Below are 21,507 nucleotides of genomic sequence, written 5' to 3' on the forward strand. Positions count from 1 at the left end.
ATCTGTTTAGGCTCAGGCCCCAAGTCCTGGCATGCTGGTTCCAATGCCAGTTCAGCCTTCAAAGCTTTTGCAGTGCTCTTTGGACCTGCCTCACATGTACAGAATTTTGTGGTCAGTCTGAGACCTGAGGAGGGGTCTGCCAGGCAGCCCACTCTCAAAGGTGCTTGGCTGGCTAATTAGGATCAGGGAGACAGTATGAACAAGGAGAGCAGGTGAGGGAAAGATGGGGAGTTACAGAATATGCATAGCATTATTCCATATTTGTGCAAAAAAAAAAAAATATATAACAGTGTATATGTACCTCCAAGTGCCTGGGAAAAAAGGTCTGGTTTCCTCTAAGAAGGGATGTAGAATATTGGTGAGGGGGTGGTATTGAAAGGAACTTTGACTTTTTACTCTACACTTGACTTTTTTGTTAGGGCTTCTCTGGTGGCTCAGTGGTAAAGAATCTGCCTGCCAGTGTAGGAGACTTGGGTTTGATCCCTGGGTCAGGAAGGTCCCTAGAGAAGGAAATGGAAACCCACTCCAGTATTCTTGCTTGGGAAATCATATGGACAGAGTAGCCTGGTGGGCTACAGTGCATGGGTTCACAACGAGCTGAACGCAACTGAACAACAAATCTCTTTAAGCTTCTTTTGCCCATGCCCTATCCCTTTTGTAATTTTCAAAGCAATAAGGTATGAGGGAAAGACTGGGAAAATGTGGAGTTTAATTCAAAGTGTATACACAGAAAGTATCTCTTCCTGGATGTAATATACCTTACTAAATATTTATCTAATGAAAAATACATTTAGGAGTCCATATAATCATCGAATTCTCTTCAACCATTAATGTACTAATCAGAATTACTGCCCACAAAACAGAAGCTTAGCCTGTAGTATTAATGAACTTTATTCACATTTTTCCAAGTAACTACAATATTAAATACAAGCTAAAAGCAACACACAGTTCTTAGAAAACACAGCCCCGAATGCCCACCGCCTGAGCTCTGTGACTGTAGGTGCCCGGCCTTAGTGCCTTCAGAATGGTAAAGTGAGTGCAGTGCTCAAAATACACATACAACAACAACACAGGCAGACAGCTCTGAAAAAGTTCTGCTAATTATAAAGAAATCCAAAAAGAGGCCTCTAGTGTCTTCACTCAGGTGTCCTGACTTTCAAAATGGAAATAAATGATAAAGGAGCAGCTTTCTCCTCTCACACCAGCAGGCTGGGAGGAAACCTGGGCCTCAACCCTGGACGTGGCTCCTCTCACGGAATTTGGTACTAAGTAAACAGAGTGGACAGCTCCCTATTCAGCCTATTGTACAAAATCCATTTCAAATTTTACACATGGTTACACGTTTAGGACCACTTTTTAAATACTACTTAACTGATCATAAGACTATGGTAAGGACCCATGAGTCGGGCATTGGCAATTTGATCCCAAACCAACTACAGAATCAGACTGTATAAATATTAGCACCATTTTTTATCTAGTCCAGTGAAACGTAAGAGTGCCCACTGAGCTATTTTCCACTGAAGTAGTCAACAAGACAGTTGTTTTCACTTTTAACATATGCTTGGCCCCTCTTCCTCTTTGCCAGCAATACATTTGAACACTCTGATGAGCAAGTACTGACATTTCCGCTGATGAAGTTGACGTCCGCACAGCCTCAGCGCTCAGAAGCCGCCTTTCTGCTGTGCATTGTAGCTGGGTCACGCAAACTCAGCCAGCTACGACGGGCAACAGAAAGGCGGCTTCTGCTGTGCATTGTAGCTGGGTCACGCAAACTCAGCCAGCTACCACAGGCAACAGAAAGGCGGCCGTTCAGTGCTGAGGCTGTGCGGATGTAGACGTCATCAGCGGAAATGTCAGTACAGTAGCTCATCAGAGTGCTCAGAGCTTTCAGATTACTAGCAATCTACATCTGATGAACCAATGACAAAGCTATTTCATAAGAAGCACACAAATGTGTGCTTACTACATTACGAGCAATTCAGATAAACTACACCCTATTTTACTTTTAGTAGACTTTAAAAGAAATGTATATAGGTACTTGGGAATTTTCTGGCCATGGGGGAGTACAAGCATTTGACACCTCATAAATAGAGCAGTCTTCTAGGTTTTAAAAGCAAGAAAAAGGACAGATTCCTATTCTCATTCACCTCAGTCCAGCAGAAGTATTCAGGTGTTACCTAATATTTTATTATTGCTTTTAGTAAACACAGAAAACATGTTACAAGTTGTTTTAATTAAGAACTTAAAAACTAAAATTTTAAAAGGAGACTCTTATGCAGCAGTTATTTCAATCTATATTTTAAATATCACTGGATTCTCAGTTTCAAATTTTTCAACATGAAAGGCAATTTTAAATTACCTCGCTGTTTCATAAGCTGTCTTAAGGAATAAGAACATGATCACAATGACATTAGTGAGAAGGAAAAAGTAGGACATCAAGTTGTTACAACTTAAAAATTTTTTGTAGGTTCAAAAGATCATCTTTACCCCTAAAGAGAAAGAACAAAATGAAACCCTAACCAACCAATGGCTTGGACACAGGAAGGGGACTCCCAGTTACTTCATATTGACTCATTCATTGTTCATGCACATTAAAAACACTTTAAAAAATCTTGTTCATTGGTCCTCTACTTAAAAGGGGGGGAAATACTGGCCAATATCACCCTCTAGGTTCTTCCAGATCTGCATGTGGAGTTTGCAGTAGTAATTAACCATATTAAATGCAAGTCTGTGTTTTAAAGGAGAGAGTCTGGCTTGCTCAGGGTCTTGAGGGGTCGGGTTTCTAAGGCAGTCCATCAGCGTAGACCTGAGCTACTCCCCACAGCCTCTTCCTAAGACTGTCAGGGGAACAGAACACTGGAGCTGGTAGTTGAAACTATACATGCCGGAAGTGGTCTTAAAGGCAGTTCCCACCACATTACCACAGAAATTTCATCTTTAGGTACCTGGAGTGTTTAAGGATTATAATAACAGCAAGATTCACCAGAATCCCTAGCAAGGACATTTTGGACAACACATAGACCTTTCTCTTACTAAACATACATCATAGTGACTAGGAGAGCTCTCTATATATTCACCTCAAAATAACGCAGATATTTTAAGTTGTTTCTAAAAGCTCATGATTCTTCAATACAAATTTGCAAAGCTTAATATGATTGTGTAAGATGATACTGTGTGAAGATTTTACATGGAATGAAACATTTTTGTAGAAATCAACCACAATACTTTAAAGACCCAGAGTAAAAATATCAAGGAAATGCTCAAATGCACATCAAACACCAAATTTTCATTCACACATCTCTACATGGTAAGTGGGCAAAGAACTTTTTTCTCTCTTATCAGGAATTTAGCATTCATCCTTACTGTAGATTCCTATCTCTGCTGAATGGAAAAAATGTTTCTCAAAACCACTTTCTACCCCAAAAGCAAATGTACTGGAGAGAAGGAAACACTTCATTGAAATGCTCACATCTATGCCCATACACACAGCAGCATCCCCTCACATTAGCTTCTACACAAAACCTACCAGCTAGGAACCTGTGAGGCATGTATTTCAACCAAAAGTCTGAACGATGTGCATCATCAAGGCTTTGTTATTGGTAATTCCATGGAGGAGGAAAGTAGGGGTGACCCACATCTCTCATAGGTAGCTTAACATCTGTCCCCCACCCCCGGTAAGCAAGACAATCTCAATTTACTAAGTAAAAGTTCAGATTTTAAGTTGTAAGTATCATTGCTAAACTCTTCTAGAAGAGGCAGAAGTCCACAGTGGGTGACTGCCAAAAGGCAAGACTGCAGCAAGTGACTGGTACCCCATTAAGTGTCCTTAAAAAATCTCAATTAAAAAGTGACTCTTTGACTCAAAAGAAACTTCAGTACTACTTCTAAACACTTCATTTACTGGAATGCACTTGAACTAAACTATTAATATAAGTGCCTAGATGACAATTTAAAGAGAAAAGATGACCCTCACCCAGCCCGGATAGTTCTTAAATATCACAGTCCACATGAAGTGGTACTTGAACTGAAACGCAAAAAACATGTAATTGTTTAGGAACTACCAATGTTCTACAATACTTTCACTATACATGGAATCAAAAGTAGTGTTGAAACTCACTTTTAACTTGATGTTCAAAGCAAACTACACATAAGGAAAGGGAATCTTCTGTGGCAAGCTGGCGTGACCTTACCAGCTATGGGATCTGAGAAGCTGTTCAGAACAGGAGGAAAACAGGCTTCAGCTAAACTGAGCATAGATACTGAAGTTAAGCATCTGTCAGCCATTTAAAGGCATTTGGTGTCAGTATCTTAAAAGATTAAGATGCTTTAAAACAAAACCCTTATAAGAATATCAAAGATTTAGGGAATTCTCCTCATAAATAACCAAATTTCTATGGCTTCAGTTGTCACCCTACTGCTGAGGTAGGTGACCAGGATTCATCAAAAGAGACAATCTTTTGGAAATTCCCCAAGAAAAATCTTGCATAATCAGTTGGTTTCTTAAACCTGTGTCCAATTGCTTTTGATAGTTTTTGTCTTGTTCTTTTCTTTCATTTACACTTTTAAAAAGAGGTTGTCCAAGCAACTGTTCCTTCCCTCAAGCTCTGGCAGAGTAGCATCTCATATACTCTGTCATCCATGGGTTCTCTGAGGAGGCAGGCTTGACCCGCCTATTTTTCTCCACATCAGCAGAGTGAGCCCGCTGCCTCTGAGCCGCCAGCCTCCTCTTCTCCACCTGCCTTCTGCTCTTGGCTCGCAATGCTGATTCATGGATCTAAGGGGAGTCAGAATGAATGAACAGTCACTCAAGTGGCTTTGGCACTAATTTTCCAGAATATTCACAATGAAGCTTCCTCCAGGTCACCTGCAGCAGGGCAGAGGCAAGTCAGTCTCACCATATTCAGGACTTCTGTGAATAAAAGTTTCTCCAGAAGAGCCATTCCCCTGAGTTCTGTCTTACCCATTGTCAGCAATACAGAAACTAGGCAACAGAAAATGTCCACCGGACTACATTTCAGTTTAAATGGTAAGCAACTAATCTACATGTGCCTTGAGAAACTGCCTCTGGAAAAGGATTGGAACTCCTTAGCATTAAGCAAGAATAAGTATTCCATTGAAGGAATTTATATATTTTATAGCAAAATACTAAAAGATTTCAAGATTTTACCACCTAAGATGTTTAATGAACCCGATTCAACTTAACTCCACAGGATTGCCAGAGGACAACTGTTATCTCAAATATCACTCCAAACAACACTATCTGCTAGAGTTCAGAAGTCTGTTCTGTAAACTTGGACTGCAGTATTTAATGAGAATTCAAACAGCCTGCACCTCTGCTTCTCTTCACTCCTTTGCTTTGGGCTGGTGGATGCTGTTAGCACTAACACAATCATTGCTATATGACCCCACACGTGAGGCGCCCTCATCTGCCTTGTTCTCAGGTCTTTGCACGGGGACATGCCAGGCCTGGGTCCAAGGAGAACTAAACCTTGGGGGAGGGATGATCAGGGGACATGCAATCACTCTAATTTAATCCAAAGAGAAAACAGGAGTCTAGATAGATGTGGAGAACCACAGAAGATGTGATCTGATAGACAGATAGCAACAAAGGGACTGAGGCGTGAGATGCCAGTTATCAAGTCCAACAGAGCAGGAGCCTCTCAGGAGGCCAGAGGCAAATCTAGACTGGCAGCTGCTAGCCCTGGCTGTGCCCCTCGGCTATACCTCCTGGGCCCCAGGAACTTGAGAGCCCTGTGTCCTGCCCCTTCTCCACCTGGCTCGGTGTCAGTAAAACCTTTCAGCTACCAGTTCAGTTCAGTTCAGTCCCTCAGTCGTGTCCGACTCTTTGCGACCCCATGAACTGCAGCACGTCAGGCCTCCCTGTCCATCACCAACTCCCAGAGTTCACCCAAACTCATCTCCATCGAGTCAGTGATGCCATCCAGCCATTTCATCCTCTGTCGTCCCCTTCTCCTCCTGCCCTCAATCTTTCCCAGCATCAGGGTCTTTTCCAATGAGTCAGCTCTTTGCATCAGGTGGCCAAAGTACTGGAGTTTCAGCTTCAGCATCAGTCCTTCCAATGAATACCCAGGACTGGTCTCCTTTAGGATGGACTGGTTGGATCTCCTTGCAGTCCAAGGGACTTGCAAGAATCTTCTCCAGCACCACAGTTCAAAAGTATCAATTCTTCGGCACTCAGCTTTCTTCACAGTCCAACTCTCACATCTATACATGACCACTGGAAAAACCATAGCCTTGACTAGACCACAGTCCAACTCTCACATCCATACATGACCACTGGAAAAACCACAGCCTTGACTAGATGGACCTTTGTTGGAAAAGTAATATCTCTGCTTTTCAATATGCTATCTAGGTTGGTCATAACTTTCCTTCCAGGGAGTAAGCGTCTTTTAATTTCATGGCTGCAATCACCATCTGCAGTGATTTTGGAGCCCAAAAATATAAAGTCAGCCACTGTTTCCACTGTTTCCCCATCTATTTCCCATGAAGTGATGGGACCAGATGCCATGATCTTAGTTTTCTGCATGTTGAGCTTTAAACTAACTTTTTCACTCTCCTCTTTCACTTTGATCAAGAGGCTTTTTTTTAAGTTCCTCTTCACTTTCTGCCATAAGAGTGGAGTCATCTGCATACCTGGCTCGGAGTCAGCAAAAACTCCCAGCAAAACCCCAGTCTCTAGGCAGCTAACATCCTGCATCCTGTTTGCGATCAGATGCCCAGTCCTGGGCTTTCCTTGGCCCATCTGAGACCTACCATGTCCCAAAACATCACAGCAACCACAGGTATGATAGCCAGTGGCAGCCAGGCCAACCCCACCCTCCAGGGGAAAGCAGAGAAGCCCATTCACTGGCACCTACCTCATGCATGGGTGCAGAAGCACAGACGTTGTGAGTTTTCTGGCTTCCTGTATCCGTCTGTTTCTCTCCCCACCCATAGAGGGCAAACGGGTGCCTGTGTTCTTTTATTCTAGTGGATGACCTCTGAGGACTCTTGGTTTTCCTGCTTCCTCGGGCAGCTAAGGCACTTGGTGGTTGCTGAGGGTCAGTACTGCTGGCTGATTTTTCAGGGTCTCTCATCCTGATCTGTCGTTCAGGTTTCTCTTTTACATCTTTCACTGGCAGTGCTTTTTGAAAAAGGAGATAGAACAGGATGAATGCTTTAAATTCAGGTTTACATACAATTACACATAATTTAAATATTTGGGATGAAAAATTCATAATGCCTAATTAAGTAACTTTTTTACTTACAGCTTGATTCTACAAGTTTCACTTAAAATGGACAGACAGAAACAAGTTAGTCTATCTCATTTTAAAATCAACAATAAATACCAAGACTGAACCAAGCCTATTCAAAAGTAACAACCATCATTTGCATTCTGAGATTACGAGTCTCAATTGAATACTAAAAGCTAAAAGGCTAGAAAACACCAGGGCCTAATGGCTTTCCCCATGATAAATCCAGTCATTTACCATCTTGCTTCAGGGACAGATTTGGACTGGCGGCAATCATTCATCAGCTGCAAAGGATTAGTTTTTAAGTTACTCAACTGGAGTTTTAGGATTGTACTGCTTTGTCATGCTCCAAGACTATGGAAAATGCTCCTTTGAGCTCTCCCGAGCTCCTTATAAGAGCTGGCTGGTGACCTTAACATGAAAAGCCCTCCATCACAATAAGGAGCGTTTTCCATAGCTCCTCACCTCCATGTACAGCTGCATGCACCCAGGGGGAGGAGCTGGGAAGAGGGCTCTTATTCATGACAACATGAACCAGGGCCCCTAGCCTACACAGTCCTAAATCTGGCATCAAGGCTGGTAAAACTCTGGTGGGGAATGCACTGCACACCTGAGGTGTACTCAGACATTCAGGACACACTCCAGAACATAGCTGTTTCCCCCTTATGACTGCCCAATCATTATTTTTACAACCATTTGTATAGTCCTATACGATCTTATAATCTTATGTGATCTTATACAGGTTGTATTCCTTGTGTAAAGCCCCAGGGAGCCTATGTTTTAATCTGAGTAAGAGCTCCTGCGCATCCAGGGCACCACTTTACAGACCCCCTTGCTCACATCTGTAGAAAAGCCCTTGCTCCTGAGGCTCCAGAATTTGGCTCTAGGTAGTGATTTTACAGGTTCCCCTTCCCAAACCCCATCATCTTTAGGACGCACTCATGTCCCTCACTCAGTGGACCCTTCCCTGATGACATCCATGTGATCCAGACACAGCACACGTGTGTGCACCCTGACACATCACCTGCATTTCTGTCTTCAGCAATGACCTTTATCTACCAAGTCATTTCCTTTATTACTAAGCATTCTAAGGAGTAGACAGCACGCGTCCAGCCCTGGGGTTCAGTGCTTTGCATGGCTGTGCACCGTATCTATAAACCCAGCACTCAGGCTGTCTGGGGACACATGAGATACCAGTCTTATACTGAATCCTGAGAACCCAAATCCCCTCATCACTCACGCTTCTGAGTGATGTGTCCTCACCTCATCCTCTTCCCTCCCCTGGATCTAGGTAGAAGGGAAAGAGCCCATCAGGACCAAGACAACGGGAAGTAGAAGGGGGTCCATGCCTGGCGCAGTTACGACACTGAGAGAGGGGGAGACAACTCAACTCATCTTCAGGGATTCATTTCCTTCTCTTCCTCTCCAGCCCCCATATGTCTAACTCAGACCTTCCAGGGAGTATGTCCCAGAAGATGATAATGATTTGGCTCACGGGACAAGCTGAAGCCAACCAAGGAGAGATTAGGAAAGAGAATTCCAGCAAGTGGGGAACTGGCTTCTACAAAGACATGAAGAAAAGAAAGAATAATTACAAATGCCAGGTACACAGAGAGTCTATGGGTGAAGGCATGAGTGGGTAGCAGTGGGGAAATAAAGACCTTCTATGCCAAACACAGGGGTTTTATCTTTTCCTAAAAATGAAGAAGAATCACTGAAGGATTTTAGGCTGAAAAATGCTATGGTCCTATCTGCATTTCAGGAAGGCGGCATCTAGCAACAAACGTGCCCCAAAGAGGTGGGGGCAGAAAGCATGGAGAGTCCAGGGTAGGGGGCAATGCTGGCAGGGGCCAAGCAGGGAGAAAAGGACCAGATAGTGCCCGCCACACCTGGCTGGTGCTCGGACTCACCTGGGCACCTGTGAACTGGGAGGTGGTACCCCGGCCTCTCCAGAGAACCACAGAGGGCTAGACGGGCAGCTGAGTGGGTGACAGACACAAAGCAAATGCTGGGAGGCAAAGAGGAATCTTGGGGCCCCTACAGGGGTTGGGAGTGGATGGTCACACTATCCTCCAGCAGAAAGCCATCAAAGATGGGAAAAGGGTACTTGACGACTCAGGTATGAGACACCCCTGGGACCACCACGCAGGCCACAGCAGAACCCTTAATCAGGGGCCCAAAAGAGAATGTGGAATTGGAGAGAGTCATAAGCAGGTAGGTGGGGGCTGAGGCTCAGACACAGAGCAGATCCCCCAGAATGAACACAGAGTCAGCAGAAGGGGAGCAGAGGTTGGCCCCCTGGACACCAGCTGAGCCGGTAGAAGGGATGAGGAGAGCCAGAGAGGAAGCCAGGGAAAAGAACAGCCAGCAAAGTCTAGAAGCTTCCAGGAGAGAAGCTGGAGAAGGATGTTCAGAAAAGGACAGAACAATTAACAGAGCCAAATTTTACAAAGAGGGCAGGAGAATGAGGACAAAACAAGACTGGGCATTCTAGGGTTTAAGAGACACAAACTACTATGTAAACACAAATAGCTACAAGGGCACATTGCACAGCACAGGGAATACAGCCAATATTTGTCTAGCTCTAGATGGAAATCGTGAATCACTATGTTGTACACCAGGGCTTCCCTGATAGCTCAGTTGGTAAAGAATCCACCTGCAATGCAAGAGACCCCAGTTCAATACCTGGGTTGGGAAGATCCACTGGAAAAGGGATACGCTATCCACTCCAGTATACCTGGGCTTCCCTGGTGGCTCAGCTGGTAAAGAATCCACCTGCAATGTAGGAGATCTGGGTTTGATCCCTGGGTTGGGAAGATCCCCTGAAGAAGGGAAGGCTACCCACTCCAGTATTCTGGCCGGGAAAATTCCATGTATAGTCTATGGAGTTGCAAAGAGTTGGACATGCCTGAGCGACTTTGACTTTCATGCTGTACACCTGAAACATATAAATCAAATATACCTCAATAAAGAAACTGGATGGTTAAGTGTTATGTTAGGTGTGCTGCACCACAATTAAATAAAATAAACGAACATAAGATAAAATATTTACACAAGTTTTGTAAAAGACAGACTTGGGTCTGGGCAGTCAGGCTGTCTCACGTGACCGAGAGGAGCACAGGCGATAGGGAGAGCCAGGTCACAGCAGGTTGCAGATCAGGGGGACCCCAGTGATCTCCTCACCATGGATCACTGAAAGGTCAGTGTCCACCGGTATCCAACACAAGAAACTGAAATCCTCTCTAGGGAGCCTGGGTCTCAGATTATTCCTACAGATAATTTTCTGAACACAACAGTGAGTGTCCTGGGGATGACCAGTCACACAGGAGACAAGATGATAAGGAAGTCCAGCAGGAGCAAGAGACTTGGGGAAATGGGGTTATCACTAACAGACCATAAAACTAAAAGAAGAAGCACAAGCTCAAAAATATCTGCAGCAGAGAAAAAAGATGGAAAACAGAAGAGATAGAACTTATCACTATAAAATTAATACTTATAAAACTCTTGAAACAGTGCCTGGTACAAGATAAGTGTATGTATGTTTCAAAATCCTATTCAAAGTTTTAAATAAAGCCATTTCCAGGCAAATAAAAACAGTGTCATCACCAGTTATTGTGGAAGATTCTAATAGCACCTTTCTCAGTAACTGACAAAAATCAACTCAGCCTTGATTTAGGACTATGCTGTTCATTACAAAAGCCATGAAGCAGAGGTGACCTAAATATAAGTTTACATTAATTAAAATTAGCTAGAAACAAATTTTCACTTCCTCAGTTATACCAGAGTTCAAGTGCTCAAACATATGGCTCATGGTTAGCCTGTTTCACGGTCCAGACAGAGAAACTGCCCATCATTACAGAAAGTTTGACTTGAACAGAATGATTTTTAAAACTATTTGAACAAAATTAACACATTTGACCCAATGGGTACATACAGAATACTGCACTCAAAACCACAGAATACACAATCTTATCAAGCACATGCGGAACATTTACAAGAATTTACCCAGCCAAAGCTATAAAGAAACTCTTAACATAGTCACAAAACTGGAATCATACAGTATGTATTCTCTGACTTGTGCAATTAAGCTAGATCGTGCTCATGCTCAGTCACTTGAGTCATGTCCAACTCTTCGTAACCCTATGGACTGTATAGTCTGCCAGGCTCCTCTGTCCACAGGTTTCTCCAGGCAAGAATACCGGAGTAGGATCTTCCCAACCTAGGAATCAAACTCCCATCTCCTGCTTACAGATATCCGGATTCTTTACTGCTGAGCCACCAGAGAAGCCCTAATTAAGCTAGATACAACAGCAAAAATATCTTTCACAGTCTCCAGCTACAGGAGAATTCCCTGGTGGTCCAGTATTAGAACTCCATGCTTTCACCACTGAGGGTCAGAGTTCAATCCCTGGTTAGAGAACTAAGATCCTGTGAGTCTCATGGCATGGCCAGTAGATAAATAAAATCTCCAGTTATAAAATTAACATTTCTCTTTTTTTCTTAAATTGAACTACAATATGGTATTAGTTTTAGGTTACAGCAAAGTGATTCAGTTATATAGATACATTCTTTCAGGCCACTTTCTACTATAGGTTATTATCAGATATTCTCTATAGTTCCTTGTGCTATACAGTAAATCCTTGTTACTTATCTGTTTTATACATGGTAGTTTTTATCTGTTAATCTCATACTCCTAATATATCCCTTTCCTTAAAAACATTTCTAAATAATGCATGGGTCAAAAATAAATCATATTATTTCACAAAAATGTAAATGTTCTCCATGTCATTGAGCTATGCACTTAAAAATTGTTAAAATGATAATTTGTGTTGTGTGTTTACTACAATTTTTAAAAAGAAAAAAGTAATAGCGATAGAGAACATAATCCCATTCTTATTAGAAATATTTCTAAATTTCTTGATTAAGTACAATGCAGCTAAAGAAGTAATCAGAAGTAAATCTAGAGCCTTAAATCAATACATCAAAAAGAAAAAAAGGCAAGGGAAGAAAAAAAAATCAATGATAAGCATCCATCTTAAAATGTTATAAAAAGGGCTTCCCTGGTGGCTCAGTGGTAAAGAATCTGCCTGCCAATGCAGGAGACATGGATTTAATCCCAGTCCAGGAAGATCCCACATGCGACAGAAGAACTAAGCCTGTGCACCACAACTGCTGAGCCTGTGCTCTAGAGTCTGGGAACCCCAACTGCAGAGCCCACGTGGGACAACTGCCGAAGCCTTTGAGCCTTAGAGCCTGTGCTCCACAATGAGAGAAGCCTGCACTGCAATGAAGAACAGCCCCACCGCCGCAACTAGAGAAAAGCCCGTGCAGCAAGAACCCAGCACAGCCAAAAATAAAAATAAATTTAAAAAATAAAAAAAGATTAAAAAATTTATAAAAATAAGCACTAAAAAATGAAACTAAGGGGAAAAAATCATGAATTAATAAACACATAATAAACAAAACCGATATGGCCAAGGGTTAGCTTGGAACAAAAATGAACAGAATTCACAAACCTCTAGCAAGACTAATAAAGAAAGAGGGTAAAAAATAAAAATGAGTAAAAATAGAGCAAACGAGGCCATCAGGTTAAATGTGCACTGGTGACACAAGATTACAGCCCTTCCTCTTCAAACCCCAGTAAAGTGAAGGAGCAAAGGCCAAAGAGGGAAAGGACAACGAGCAAGCGGGCCAAGACACCAGACGGATTTTGGAAGGTGCAAAGTGATGAAGACTTAGAAATGACTCACGGGACTCAGCGGGAAGATGCAAACTCCCTGCAGGAGAAGGGCCCACAGGACACCGTGGAGCTGTGCAGTACCTGGCATCGAGGCACCAGACTTCCCAGAAGGCTACGCCCAGCATCAGTCAGTGCCCCAGGCCATGTGCTCCAATGGCAGCTTAACAAGGATGTGCCTCGGCTGAGAACCAGGGTCCCTGCTGCTTGCCCTTGAACCTGGGCAGATTTTTGTGAGCAGAGAATGGGGTGAAAGAGGTGGCACATGGCTCCTGGAAATAAGTCATGATGGGCAATACAGCAGCTGCCCAGCTCTCTCTCAGGAGTGCTCACTGTTAGAGGCCGGCCTGCAAGTGATGAGGAGGGCCAGGCACATGAAGAAGTCACCTGCAAGTGTCCTAGCAGACAGCTGCAGTCAGCACGCAGCAGAGAGAAGGCACACCCTGTGCGTTGGCCAAATTCTAATTTACAGAAACCATGAGCTCACAGGTGAGACCTGGAACCTGAAGTACTAGTTTCCAGGGTAAGCCTGTTGTGCAGCAATGGATACTCCCTCAACAGTCCTTCCTGTGGTCCTCAAGGCCGGTGGCTGCGCCCCCGCCACCTCACCCCATAGCCCAGGTCCCTAAAGGAGGAGGACCAGCGCGCAGCAGGCACAGGAGAACTGAGGGGGGCAGGATGAAAACAGGATGGCGTGGTAAAGAATGGGGTCCCTCCTCCTTTCCCCCAGCTCTGTTCCCAGGATGCTGACAGCCAGGCTCAGGCCCTCCCAGGCAGGAGGATGGAGGAGCAGTGTCTGGTAAGCTGACAGAAGAACAGGCGGGTACTGATGTGGGCAGCCCCCAGAAAAGCAGCAGAGTCCCCCTAAAATTTACAGTCACAAGCTCCTTCATGCACACAGCTCCCAAAAAGCCCTTCAAGCTTCCCTCTTAAATAAGCAGACAGGCTAAAAGCAAGCATTAGAGTACATCCTTTAATAAGAAAGAGACCAAAACAAAGAGGAAAAAACTAGGCTTGGAATATAAGAGAGCTCTCAAAGGATATTTACGGCTTGGGGAGGGTGGGTGGGGGAGGGGAGTGGAGGGGGAGTTAGAGAAAAGGATGCTATTTTTTATTAATTTTTAAAAGAACACTTGGGACAAAAAAAAACAATCTCTTTGAAATTAAAAACCAGAATGGTAGAATTTAAAATTTCAACAGAAAATTTTGAAGATAAAATTGAAGCATTCTCAAAACAAAACCAAAGTTCCAATTTTTTCAAAAATAAATAAATAAAAATATTAGAGGTTTGCTCCAGGAGGTATACAAACCAGCTAAAAATAACTATCAAGAAAAAAATGAATAGAAATTTTAAAAAAGCTTTTAAAATGTTTTTTGGCCTCTCTGAATGGCATGTGAGATCTTAATTCCCTGACCAGGGATCAAACCCATACTCCTTGCAATGGCAGCATTGAGTCATAACCACTGGACCACAAAGGAAGTCCCCAGAACAGAAATTATTTTAAACAGTACCTGAAAATAAATGTTTCTAGATTCAAAAGGCTCACCAAGGGATTCCCCTGGCAGTCCAGTGGTTAACTCTGTGCTCCCAATGCAGGGAGTATAGGTTCAATCCCTGGTCAGGAAACTATATCCCACATGCCATGCCACGAGGTGTGGCCTAAAATAAGTTTTTTAAAAAACTAAATAAAAAGTCCCACCAAGTTATCAGCCCAATGAACGAAAAATGACACATAGTATTTTAGAATACCTAGGATAAAGGGACGGTCCTAAAACTTAAAAAAAATAAAAAGGTCACGTATCCAAAAGAAGTGTTGGAATGACATGGTACTTCTCAACAATAAGACCAAAACCTAGGATTCAATATAATACCTTCAAATACTGAAATATCTAACCTAGGAAGTCTCTGTCTTGCCCAAATGGCAATCCAGCCTTGGATAAAGGCATTTTTAGACTTCAAGGTGACAAAATTTTCACTTCCCTTTTAACACTTCTCAGGACTTACAGAAGATGTGCTCCACCAAAAGGAAGGGAGATTGGAGGCTTCTAGAACAGGGATTAGATAAAGGAGGAAAGCAAAAGGAATACTCGGCAAACATGAAGAGAAGTCTCAGCTTGACAGCAGTGTCAGACCTGGACAGCATAAAGTCTAAATTAAAACAAGAGAGTCAAGGGTTCCCCAAAATTATTTCCCCAAGGAAAATAATGCAACAAATCAACACCTAATGTGCCTGGCATATAACAAGTTTCACAGTCCCACCAGACTATTTCTGGCTAAATTATAAAAGGAAAAAGAAAAGCAAATATACAAGTAAAGCAACAATTACCTCTAGGCAAAACATAAATAACAAAATATAATCAAAATGCACTGTATGGATTATCTGCAAATAACACAGAGCCATGATCATCCAAATATAGAATACTACTTCAGTGAAATAGTCATATAGTTAATACTTTGGGACAAAAGAGGTGCTTGTGTATGTCTAGGTGGGAAGAAGGGAGGGTTTGAGGAATGGCCAAGCTAAGATCTTAAACTAAATCATCTCCCATTACGGGAAGTCAATATACAATTTTCAAAATAAAAAAGCCAACATTACTCTGAATGAGAAAATCATTGGCCACAGTGCTGAAAAGAAAGGTAAAGAGTTACTCCAGGGAGCAAGGGGCATGGGTGGTGAATGGGCCAGGATTACTTTTTCATTTTAAGCATACTTTTAAAAATTCTGCATATGCATAACTGGTTTAAAACTAAAATTTAATTTAAAAAGAAATGTAAATATGAAGAAAAGAATTGGACACATTCTAGACACTCTTGAAAGCATGATGGCTACAGAGAGAAGGCATTTCACAGCGAACAAGCATTCCCACACCCACACCCACACCCCACACCCAGGCAATTTCCCAACAGCTTTTTAGTACCATCTCTTAAATAAGAACAAGAAGCCAAGAATCATTAGACATTTGAGGAAAGCTGCTAACTTGAAATACAGGATTACAAATTAAATTAAAACACACACACACACACACACACACACACACATCCAGAGAAAGGGAGTGGAAACCTGTGCCAATGAAACATCCAAAAACTAAAAACTCCTAGTCCTCAGCAGGACAAGTGAGGATACTATACGTACAAATCAAGAACAGAATACTATTTTTTAAAGAGGATTAAAGAGAAGGAGAGAAGGAAGGAAAACCCAGAAAACAATTCAACAGTTCTTAAGACAGATGGATTGGAAGCCAAAGTAGAAAATTAGAGGATATATTTGTAAAGTCTAACATCCAACTAAGGAGTTCAGAAAGAAAAGAGAAAAAAATAATAGTAATAAGAAAACAATTCAAGAAAACTTTCCAGGATTACAAGATAGGAGTTTGATTTGCAAGGATTCATGAAGCACATTAGAGGAAAACAGGCCTAGACAGAGGATAATTTTCAGAACACAGAGGACAAAGAGAAGACCCTAGAAGCTTCCAGAGGAGGGAACATGTTATCTATGAGGGATTAAGAGTGAGAACCACACGGGAGTATAACAGCAACTACAGAAGTCCCAGTACCAGACAGCACTGCCTCTAGATTTCTTAGAGACAAAAACTTCCAACCTAGAATTTCATGCCTAATCACAAACTTATTGAATTGTGAGGGCAGAATCTTTTGACATGCAAGATCTCAGAATATTAAGCCTCTCACACACTCTTCCTCAGGAAGGTACTAAAGATAATCTCTGCCAGGAGAGGATAAACCGGGCAAGATGATGTGAGAGGCACACAACAGAGGGTCCTACCAAGCGGGAAGGCAGGGAGTCCCTGGGATGGTGGCCAAGAGCCCTCCCAAGACGAAACAAGGCAGCAGGCTGCCAGAGCAGCAAGCAGGCCAGGTGGAAGTAGGTCAGAGGCCCTGGGAGGGATGTCTTAAGATGGGGAGGGTGACAGTGAACCTGATGCATTGGTGGTATTGCAACAGAGAGAAAAGGGAATCACAGCAAACAAGATAGGGTAGCTCTAAGCAACCTCTTCCATAGGCCCTGCTGCTGCTAAGTCACTTCAGTCGTGTCCGACTCTGTGTGACCCCATAGACGGCAGCCTACCAGGCTCCCCCGTCCCTGGGATTCTCCAGGCAAGAACACTGGAGTGGGTTGCCATTTCCTTCTCCAATGCATTAAAGTGAAAAAGGCCTTCTTCGACAGGCCCTAACTGAATCTAACTAATTCTATGATGACTATACCAGAAGGGTGAGGATGGACCAGGTGTATGGATTAGGAGATCACTAAAAAGAATTAAGGGCTTCCCAGGTAGCTCAGGGAGAAGGCATTGGCACCCCACTCCAGTACTCTTGCCTGGAAAATCCCATGGATAGAGGAGCCTGGTAGGCTGCAGTCCATGGGGTGGTGAAGAGTCGGACACGACTGAGCGACTTCACCTTCACTTTTCACTTTCATGCATTGGAGAAGGAAATGGCAACCCACTCCAGTGTTCTTGCCTGGAGAATCCCGAGAGGGCAGAGCCTGGTGGGCTGCCATCTATGGGATCACACAGAGTCGGACACGACTGAAGCGACGCAGCAGCAGCAGCAGCAGCAGCAGGTAGCTCAGTGGTAAAGAATTCACCTGCCAATGCAGGAGATGTGGGTTTGATCCCTGGGTCAGGAAGATCCCTTGGAGGAGGAAATGGCAACCCACTCCAGTATTCCTGCCTGGGAAACCCCATGGACTGAGAAGCTTGACAGGTTGCAGTCCATGGGGTTGCAAACAGTCGGACATGACTGAGCAATTGAGCACACTACACAAAAAGAATTAAAGCCAATTAATAGATGGTACTAAAAACTCAACAACAACAACAACAAATCAACAAATCTTAATAAAAGCCATGTTACTTGGAAAAACAGAATTACACACCAAGGAAAAACCAGAGGACTGGGAAGTGGTCACCTAGGGAATAGGTTAATTGGTGTGGGGGAGGAGGGTTGCTGTATCTCTGTACTAAGCCATATATAACCCTATGATTCTATGTGTACATATGGCTTCAGTAAAGACAAGAACTAAATGTTTATGTTTCATAGAAACTCAAAAGAGTGCTCATCATTCTGTCCACTTAAAAACAAGGACTTTCAATCCTGCCAGACATAGGGATGAACAGAGGCTTGATAGGCATGAGCAAAGCAAAAGATCCTGGGATGGGGAGTCCAGAAACATTTTTTCTTCCCAGATTCCTAAACCAGAAATATTAACAAAGAAGAAATAACTACCTCAGCCAGCCCCTGGGAGGATTCAGTGTCTCTAAGGGAACAAAAATAATCATGAACTCTTACGAACACAAGCCCCATACTCCATACTACAATGCTGTCTAAAAACTGCATTTATATACACCTGGAAATAACTGACATCTTTTTCATAAGCAATGAAGGGAAAGAACCAAGGAGAGAGAAAAGCTCATTCAGTCTGATAAAATGCATCTCATAATTGAGCTAGTAGCTCAGTGCCCCATACTCTCCCCATCTTCTGTTATTCAAACTTCTAGCAAAGGTCAGGAATCAGTGGGAATTCACAAGTAACATGAGGATGAAGGGGCAGCCCTGCCACATGATGAACCGAGAACAGCTGGGAACAGTATAACAAGACTCAACTTCCTCTCTTCCTCAGCATCTCACAGACAAGCTAGGATGAGAGTCAAGAGAAAAATCTGATCAGAGTACCACTTACAAGGCGGTAAACAAAAATAGTCACCAATCGTTGATTCTGAGCTTCTATTCCTTCATCTATAAAATCGAGGTAAACGAGGTAAAAACTCCCTTGGTAAACGAGGTAAATGGTCCTCCCTCTTAGAATTGTTTTGAGTGTTGACTAAGAAAATATATACTCTAAGATCGGAGACTGGATGCATGACAAGCTCTCAGGCCATTTTAGTTATTTGGCTGGGGTCTCTTTAAAACTGAGTGACGTCGGGTGGTGCCTGACCCAGGTTAGAGTAGAATAGAACCCCACGGGGTTCCTCCAGGCTGAATCTGGGGCATTCATTCAACTGGGCCCTGAGCACCAGCGGCCGCTCGGCCCGCCCCACTCTCCGAGAGCCCGCCGGCAGGAGAGAAGGCGCAGGGCCCCGACGGGAGCAGCAGATGCACCACCCCCAAGAGCCATTTTCCAGCTGCCGCTCCCCAAGCTCACAGTAGCAGCTGGAGGAGAGGAGGCGAGCAGCCGAGAGGACCTGGCATTTAGAAGGATTATCTCCCAGCAGCCGGGACTTATGCAACAGTCTGTGGAAACAAATACAAAATATTCCCAAGGGAAAGCGCGGCCAGATCAGGGAGTTAACACAGAAAACAACAGCCCCAATCACAGGACAATGCGCTTAGCTCACAGAGGTTAGTTCCTAACCTCTGGCCGTCTGATGAAAGCTGGGCTCCTCTCATAAAACAAATGAGCGTTTAGAAATAAATAGAAAGGAGTTTAGCGGTCCAGAGGCCATCAAGGCTACCTGGTGAAAATCTGGACTTCGCCAGCCGCAAGTCTACGGCGTTCACAGCTGGCTCAACCCAGAGACACACTTTACGGAAATACAGGGTCGGAGGGCGGGGGCGGGGCCGCCACCTTCCTTATTTTGTCAAGGGTGGCGTATTCTCCGCCTACCAAAAATAGATTAAATAAAATTAAGAAAGAGCTCGCCCTGAGCTCTCACTGCGAGAAACGGCTGCGCGGTTCAGGAGACGCAGGAGCAAATCCAGTCCCGCGAGCTGGGCCCTCGCAGCCCCCTCCCCAGCCCGGTACCTGGCAGCGCCGCGTCCTCTGCGTCCACGGCGTCCCTGGTCTCCGCGTCCCCCGCGGCCTCCACCTCCCGCTCCTCCGGCCCTACGCGCCCCTCAGGCTCCGCGGGCGGCGGCGGCGGCGGCGAGGCCGGGGCGCACTGGGGCGCGGGGGCCCCGGTGCCCGACGACGCCGAAGACGCCGAGTCGTCCGAGGCGCCGGCCTGGCCCCAGTCGTCCCAGAGCCAAGGCGCGTGCGCCTGCTCCAGCAGCCGGCGACCCAGACGGTAGTGGCGCAGCGCACGGTAGCACGGCCCGTACTCGTCCCAGCGCGGCTCCTGGTAGCGCTTCATGTACTCGCTCTTCACGCCGCTCCCCGGGGACATGGTGCCGCACGTCGGCCCCGAATGCCCGCCTTTCCGCGCCGCGCGGTCGCCTACAGGACCCATGACACGACACAGAGGCGCGCCCCACCCCTCCGCCAGCCCAGCCCGCCGCGACGTTTAAACCCAGAGCCCCGCCCGGACGGGGCGGGCTGGGGCGGAGCGTGGGAAGTGGGGTAGGGAGCGGGGGCGGGAGTGTGGGGGCGGGGCGTGGGGCCGAGGGGCGGAGGGAGAGCGCGGCCCGCCTGGGGAGGGGGCGGAGACCTGGGAGGGCGGCCCAGGGGCGAGGGAGGGCCGAGCGGCCTGGGCTGCAGGGCTCGGGGTCACCGGGGAGGGCGGCTCGCGAGCTCAGAAGCCAGAGGCCGCGGGAGCCCGCGGATGGGAGGTGAAAGAGGGAGGCGTGGGCGCGGGGAGCGGGGCGGCCTCTGGGTCTTCGGAGCGGGATGTGTGGGCAGGAGGGGCAGCCCCGATTACCTCCTTCTTGTACCTCCAGCCCCGCGGCTCCGGCGGGTCCTCGACGCGAGTGGCGCAGCAGCCCGGATCCGCCCGCTCTCCCAGGGCTTTCCTGCCGAGCAAGATGTCGCTCCTGCTGCAACCGGTAGGGGAAGGCGCCGCCTCAGTCCCGGGAGCAGTCGTCTCCCGCGCGCGCTCCCGGTCCCCGGCCCCCACCCCTCTCGGTGGGGGCGGCGACTTCGGCGCCTGGCGTGGGCTTGCGGGCGACTTGGCTGGCCCAGGACCCTAGCCAGGTCCCCGCCCGCCCGAGGCGCCCACGAACCTCGTTGTGGGAGGCGCTGCCCCTGGCCCCCGCCGCGTCAGGAGGCGTCAGGGAACGGAGCCGCCCACCAGCCCGCGACGTTGTGTGTTCTCTTCCCGACACTTGCCAGGGTCGCGCTCCCAGAAACAACCCCAAGTGCGCGCGTTGGCTCTTGCTTCCTTTCCTCTGTTCACAACACCTGTTACTCTGGCTTTAACTCCTTTCAGTGCTTTGGTGCAACTCCTTTCTTGTCTACGCCCCCGAACATTTTTTGAAGCTATTCATTAAAACTGCCAAGCCACCCTCCCAGAGGCCCAGGTGCACAGAAAACCTTGGTGGACTCGGTTGCTTTGTGCTAAGTATGCAATGTTGTGCTGATTGTTAACAGTTTCCAGAGCGGTCCCGTGCAGCTTCTTCCCCTTTATGAAAAGGAGCCTGGATACATTAGTAACAAAGATTTGGAAGAAAAGAAGTTCAGTTCAGTCGTTCAGTCGTGTCTGACTCTTTGCGCCCCCATGAACCGCAGCACGCCAGGCCTCCCTGTCCATCACCAACTCCCGGAGTTCAGTCAAACTCCTGTGCATCGAGTCGGTGATGCCATCCAGGCATCTCATCCTCTGTCGTCCCCTTCTCCTCCTGCCCCCAGT

The 21,507-nt window shown here is 45.6% G+C and overlaps 2 protein-coding genes across 5 annotated transcripts in view; one reads left to right on the forward strand and one right to left on the reverse strand.

The window, feature by feature from the left end:
- Positions 1-9,912, forward strand: part of RAB4A (RAB4A, member RAS oncogene family) — a 73,180-nt gene extending 63,268 nt beyond the window's left edge. Inside the window, exon 8 of the mRNA XM_027530394.1 lies at positions 8,683-9,912. The gene's annotated coding sequence lies outside the window, so the exon portion shown is untranslated. The remainder of the gene's footprint in view (positions 1-8,682) is intronic.
- Positions 874-20,674, reverse strand: CCSAP (centriole, cilia and spindle associated protein). 4 transcript variants are annotated; one of them, XM_027530389.1, is made up of 4 exons: positions 20,594-20,674; positions 19,749-20,159; positions 6,879-7,144; positions 874-4,774 (listed from the first exon to the last, which is right to left on the reverse strand). In XM_027530389.1, the coding sequence occupies exons 2-4, from the start codon at positions 20,107-20,109 to the stop codon at positions 4,598-4,600; spliced, it is 804 nt and encodes a 267-aa protein (XP_027386190.1). In that variant the 5' UTR covers positions 20,110-20,159; positions 20,594-20,674; the 3' UTR covers positions 874-4,597. The 4 variants fall into 4 exon arrangements, with proteins under 4 accessions (XP_027386190.1, XP_027386193.1, XP_027386189.1 ...); XM_027530392.1 differs by having other exon boundaries at positions 20,581-20,663; XM_027530388.1 differs by lacking the exon at positions 20,594-20,674 and having other exon boundaries at positions 19,749-20,307.
- Positions 20,675-21,507: the final 833 nt, after the last annotated feature.

The sequence above is a fragment of the Bos indicus x Bos taurus genome, chromosome 28 (assembly GCF_003369695.1).
Source record: "Bos indicus x Bos taurus breed Angus x Brahman F1 hybrid chromosome 28, Bos_hybrid_MaternalHap_v2.0, whole genome shotgun sequence".
Lineage (NCBI taxonomy): Eukaryota > Metazoa > Chordata > Mammalia > Artiodactyla > Bovidae > Bos > Bos indicus x Bos taurus.